This window comes from Cynoglossus semilaevis, chromosome 16 (assembly GCF_000523025.1).
Source record: "Cynoglossus semilaevis isolate Cse_v1.0 chromosome 16, Cse_v1.0, whole genome shotgun sequence".
In the NCBI taxonomy this organism is placed as follows: Eukaryota; Metazoa; Chordata; class Actinopteri; order Pleuronectiformes; family Cynoglossidae; genus Cynoglossus; species Cynoglossus semilaevis.
In genome coordinates, this window is record NC_024322.1 from 18236236 (window position 1) to 18242143 (window position 5908).

Here is a 5908-nt window from a genome sequence, read left to right on the forward strand (position 1 = left end):
TTCTTTTAAATCCCCCCCCCCCGTCTTCTGTTTTTCACTGGCTACTTTGAAGCTCTTCAATATTTCTAATTAGTTAATTGAGCTGATTGGATTCATAAAACTCTGCAGTAAGCATTTCTGGTCTTCAGGCCGTCTCTACATTTTACACTTCCCTCCTCCCTCACCCTCCTCCTTCCCCCCTCCTCACCCTCCTATAATATCAGCCTGTCTTTTGATTTGACTCTTCCCTAATTGGACAATACAGATGAAATTAAGCTGCAAAAAAGTTTTAATCCCCGTTCAGGAACCACACGATGATTCTTCAGACAGAAATAGTGGAGCTTTTTTTTTTCTTCTTTTGTTCATGTGACTTCCTGTGATACTCCTCACGGTCGACGTTCATTTTAATAATAATAATATAAAAAAAAAATGAATTCAATCCTAGAGGGTCTGAAATGAGAAGTTATGAGAAGATTGTTGATTTTGTTTTTGTGTCACTTAAACCTCATTTATATTTGATTTGCCTTTTGACTGCACTGGGTCGAGACAGGTTCATTAAAACTTTTTTTAATTTTAGGACTACCTACAAAAAACCTAACAGTAAAACGATGTCGTGACTTATTCCATAAATCTCACGTCTATTTTGAGATTTCCATATTTGAAGTGATTAAATCCTCGCCGTATCTTGTTGATCACATTTATTTAATCCTTGATTTTTTCTGTCTTTCTGGGTTTTTAAGGTGATGAACGACTTCTTATTGATTTTTTTTTTCCTAAATGAAAATGCTTTGTTTATCACTTGATTTACTGGCCTCGCAGTGTTTTTTTAACTTTCCTGAAAAATAGGACTTTATTTCTTGCTTTCTGAACGATCGTTTGTCAAAAGGAGACGGGAGCGATTTGTCTTTATTGTCTTTAAAAAGAAATGAGCCCAACGTCCTTTTCTGCTAAATGTGTTTTTTTTTATCTCGTTCTTTGTCTTAAAAGTAATAAGATGATCCTTGAAGTTTTTTTATTTTTATTATTACTCATCATTTAAGTGGTTCGGCTTAAGTCAGTGGTTCCAAAATTAGGGGGCGGGCCCCCCTTAGGGTGCGCTGAGATTTTTCTGGTTGTGAATCAAGACATTTAAGCGTAATGTCACTGTTTTCTTTCTGGGGAAATTGAACAGATTTGAAATTTATTTCTTTTGCTCAGTTGGATTAACAATTTTGGAGCGATGTTACTGGTACTTTTACTGCTGGGTACTGGTGCTTTTACTGCTGGGTACTAGTACTTTTACTTCTGGGTACTGGTACTTTTACTGCTGGGTACTTTCTCTGCCTCAGTAAAAGGTTGACCTGTGTGTAATGAACGTCCTTGTGCCCCCTACTGGGCTGTAAAACACAATCACATCAAAGCTTTTTCAACCGTTTCATCTGTATTTGTTAGAAACATTTGAATCCAGTCGACTGTTGGTTTGTTTTGTCTTAGACTAAACAGGAATAAAACATGGGTTTCAGTTCAGATGTGTGTGTTTAAAGATGGTCTTGACAGTTTCCTGATCCTCCACCAGGGGGCTGCTGTCACCGTGGGGTTAATCACATGTTATATGACGGACCTGGGATCTTATGAAGGTGGTTTCATATTTGTGCTGAAGCTGCGTGTGAAAGTGTGTCATAGCTCCACCAACAGGAGGACATTAGTCTCTGCATCTTTTTCAAATCAACTAAATGAGTTTCTCAGCTTCTCATTGGCTGAATATCTGACGCCTTCACATTATAACCTGTTTTTGGTCTCATTGCTGCTGTGTTTAACGGTGATCAGCACTGCAAAGTCATTTGGCCTGTTGACTTTTATGGTTTTGGTGAACAGAGTGCACTGTGGGTAATGGACAGGTAATAAATGTCTTATTTTTTTTATTTAACTGTTTCCTGTCCCTTTTATTGGTTCGCGTCCATTTCTGCAGTGAGGGACTAGGACCATGTGACGTAGACGTTCTACTGGGTTCCTCGTGTCTCCGTACAGATGTTAGCAGCCCCAGACTGGGCCACTCTGAGGGACTGTCTGGTCCACATGTGGCCCGCAAGCCACCATTTGGATCGTATGTTATTCTTATGGTTTCTTATAATCATGTAGCCATTGGCAGGTTAACCGCAGCGGGGTCAAACTCTAAAAGTGTTAACCCTTTAAGCGAGGCTAGCATGGACCTGACAGTAGGGGGCGTTGTCAAAATTGGGAGCCGGACTTTCTTCTTACTAGGACTGGAGTTTGACATGTCAGAATATAAATCAACCTCCATGTCTGTGTAAGAAATCTTAAGGATATTGTACTGTTCAAATGGTGGTCTGCGGGCCACTTGTGGCCCAGACACAGCCTCAGAGTGGCCCGTTTCTGATCTGTAGAGACAAACTCACCCTCAGCTCATAAGAAAATAAAGCAGCAGTGATTCTGATCACACGATGACAGCGCGGGGCCTTCAGTGTGCGGCTCAGGGTGAAGACTTTGGTTCGTTTCCCTCGGACAGAAACGACAACAGTGAAGAATGAAATGATTCGCAGTAAATACCTGAGGAGCTGCGACAGGATTGGTCTCTCACTCACCCTCTGAGTGGACTGTGTTCGTTGATTACTATCTACGAAAGTGGGGCCTGAGTGCTGACGACTTCAGAGATGGAGAGATGTTATCACCACCTGTGGGCTGTCGGGGAACTGCAGCTCCACTCACATTAATACTGTTGTACTTCCTGTCTCTCTAACAGACCCCAGACCCATGGACTTTGGAAAAGATTCTGTTCATAACAACAAGCACCCGATCAATGGAGGTGAGCTGCTCCCCCCTCCTCCCCCCTCGTCTCCCTCTTCCCCCTCCTCTGTCCTTTCGTCTTTCTCTTGTTGTTGAGTTTTTTGTGCTTTCATTTAAACTGAGAACATCTTTATTTTGTTCAGTTAGTTTTGTGTTTCTTTTTTATTTTATGTTTATTTTTTTCATTAATCAATGAATGTTTAGGTATTTGTATAAATCCTTGTCTTTTCATTTTTCCCTCCAGACTACGTCCTCCCTGGTTGGCCGTCCTCCTTCTCCACTCCCTCCTCTGATTTGAACCCCCCCTCTGTGACCCTGGTGTCAGAGAAGGACAAGGACAACGCCTGGCTCTACACGCTGGACCCCATCCTCCTCACCATCATCGTGATGAGTTCTCTGGGCGTCCTGCTGGGGGCGGTGTGCGCAGGCCTGCTCCTGTACTGCACCTGTTCGTACAGCGGCCTCTCCTCCCGCTCCTCCACCACGCTGGAGAACTACAACTTTGAGCTGTACGACGGCATCAAGCACAAAGTCAAGATCAACCAACAGAGGTGCTGCTCGGAGGCGTGAAGACGGGAAGGTTTTTTTCCCGTTTGGACAAAGAGAGAAGAACTGTTTGTTTGTTTGTTTTTTTAAATACCCTCAAGTCCCCAGACGGATGTCCCGCTGCGTCAACTATTCTCTCATGTCCCGTGGGGTGACGTGAAACCCAGAACTGACGTGTCGGGCCTCGACCCCGCGACCCCAGTTTTTACCACCCAGGACCCCCGATCTCCTCCGCCTGCAGGAGACGCTGCTCGATTCTTAAAGCTTGTGAATGAATGAAGTAACGAACAGATCCATACAGTATGATAGACAGATGTCCCAGCAGCCATTGGGACACAGCTGAAGAGGACATGGACCACGGCCCCTGTGAGACGCCACAGACGGAGGACGTTCCCTTTGTCTCTTCGTCGGAGGCTTCATTTGAATGTGGGGGCGACAGCATGCAGGAATCACTGACTGTTGGTAAACAGTGGACCATGTGATGTGGGTACTTTCTACCCAAATGACCACATATCAAGGTTACGCCCCCCCCCCCCCCCAAGCCTCCTCGATTCCGTGCCCCAATATGAAAATGAAACCCCACGACTCAAAGGATTCAGATTTTTCTTAAAGTCAAACAAAACAAAAAAACACGATGGGAAGGACATTTTTTCTTTTTCTTTTCTTTATGTTTTTGAAAGTTCTAGATATGAGTTCTACCGTCCGTTAGCCCGCCGTACGGCGCTAGCTCACTCGCTCGCTCGCTCCAGTCTGCGCTTTGTGAAACCAGTGGCATAGAAGAGTGATGGTGACAGTTTAGTTTTGTGTCTGTTGGAAACATGGTGAAGAAAAGCCAGCTTCAGTTTGTGCCCCCCCCCCCACACAAACAACCCCCCACCGCCCCCCCGCCCCGTAGAGCTTTTAATGTCATTCTTAAAAACTTACTTTGTTAGCGTTGTGTTGGACTCCGCGGTCCCGACTGTTGACATTTTCTATTTTGACACATTTCCGTGACAGGTGAGAATCCGGACGCTGATGAGGAGTCGGGTCTAAATCTAATGCTGTTATGGAGTTGTGCTTTAGAACAAACGTATTCTAGAGTTTGTCTTTCGTATATATCTATATTTTTTGCTTTTCAAGACGTGTATGACGCCCAAAAAATGGACAGACACTGTGTCGACAAAATGTCAGTGATTGTTTTTTAACTGCAACCTATGGATTGCCAAAGAGCTGTGTTGGTGCACGAAGTGTTGAGAGAGTCTGAGCGGAGAAGGGACTGACCAATCAGCTGCCTGTTGACCACCGCTCTGGGTTTTCAGCCCGTCAATGAAGGACACTTAAAGACAGACGAAGGAAGAAAGGCCGAGGAATCCCAGCGTTGACTTTCTTCAACACACATTCGAGCCTTAAGCTAACTACAGTGTACGCTGTATCGGAGGACAGCCATTGAGGAGGGCCAGTGCTGCTGATGAAGAAGAGGAGGAGGAGGAGGAGGAGACGCAGACACGCACAAACACACAGAAACAAGAAGACATGTGGACAGAGAGACAGAGGGTTTGAAGACGACCGTGAAAAGTCTAGTTTTATAGTGAAGATTCTACGGACGATGCATGTTGTTAAAGATTTGACTTTTTCAAGCCCCGAAAAAACTCAAAAAAAAAAACATGTTACATGCAGTCGTCAGATTCTGAAGGAAACACAGCTGTGATCACGCTGCAGACTGATCTGATTGTTTTCACGACTTTGTAGGAACTCCCAAAGGGTTAAAGACCAAGAATCGTCAACAAAGTACAAATTAGATTTTTTTTTTTTTCCAGGTTCGTTTTTTCATTCTTGCTCCTAGATCAGATTCATATCCTGGGTTTCGAAGTGAAATCTCAGAGTGACTGATTGTCAGAGTCCATCTCCGTCCATCTTTATTTTTCACAAACACAGCGTGTGTTCTTCGTTCAGGTCTGTAGACCGTCCACGCTGACGTCCGATGGCGGTCACTAAACCTCAGATCTTAGCAAAAAAAAAAAAAAGAATTGTTGAACTAGACCTGCGTTGTGAACGTAGCCTGACGCTGCTGTGGTTTATTTAAATTAGTTAAAAGTTAATGGCTAGGTAACGAAACAACACCGAACATCCGAACATTTACACACACGCAGACGGAGAAACGTAAAACGCTCAAGTTGCCAATGTCAGTATTAATGATTTACATTTCTTTTAATGATTCCATCTCTTCATTCTCACATCAGCGCAATTTATTTTTCTTCGTTTTCTGCTGTGGCGCCCCCTAGAGGAGACAACACATTTGACCCTGAAAACTTCTCACTCTAAAGATTTTTTTTTTGGCGTTCATTCAGCCCTCGACCCCTAACTTTATCCTCACCACATCAGGCTGCTGACTCAGCACATGAACATATCCATTCAGATAATACACAGACAGACAGACACAAACAAACCTAACGAAGATGTGAAGGTCAAGTCCAAGGGTCAGAGACACAGAAAGGTCAGGGACGGTGAAAAGTCCCAGCTGACTTCTCCCTCCGTCTTTGTTTTTTCCTCAGTGTGTGAAGAATCCAGGTTCTAGTGTGTTTCTCTGGGGGGGGGGGGGGCCGGGGGGGGGGGGGGGGGA

The 5908-nt window shown here is 44.2% G+C and overlaps 1 protein-coding gene across 3 annotated transcripts in view; it reads left to right on the forward strand.

Annotated features, from left to right (window-relative positions):
- The window catches only part of LOC103392487 (neuropilin-2-like), a 74016-nt gene extending 68704 nt beyond the window's left edge, over nucleotides 1-5312 (forward strand). For all 3 annotated transcript variants that reach the window (XM_008329108.3, XM_025063644.1, XM_025063645.1), the window contains exons 17-18: nucleotides 2720-2782; nucleotides 3008-5312. In XM_008329108.3, the coding sequence (XP_008327330.1) occupies nucleotides 2720-2782; nucleotides 3008-3333 (389 nt within the window). In that variant the 3' untranslated portion in view covers nucleotides 3334-5312. The remainder of the gene's footprint in view (nucleotides 1-2719; nucleotides 2783-3007) is intronic.
- Nucleotides 5313-5908: the final 596 nt, after the last annotated feature.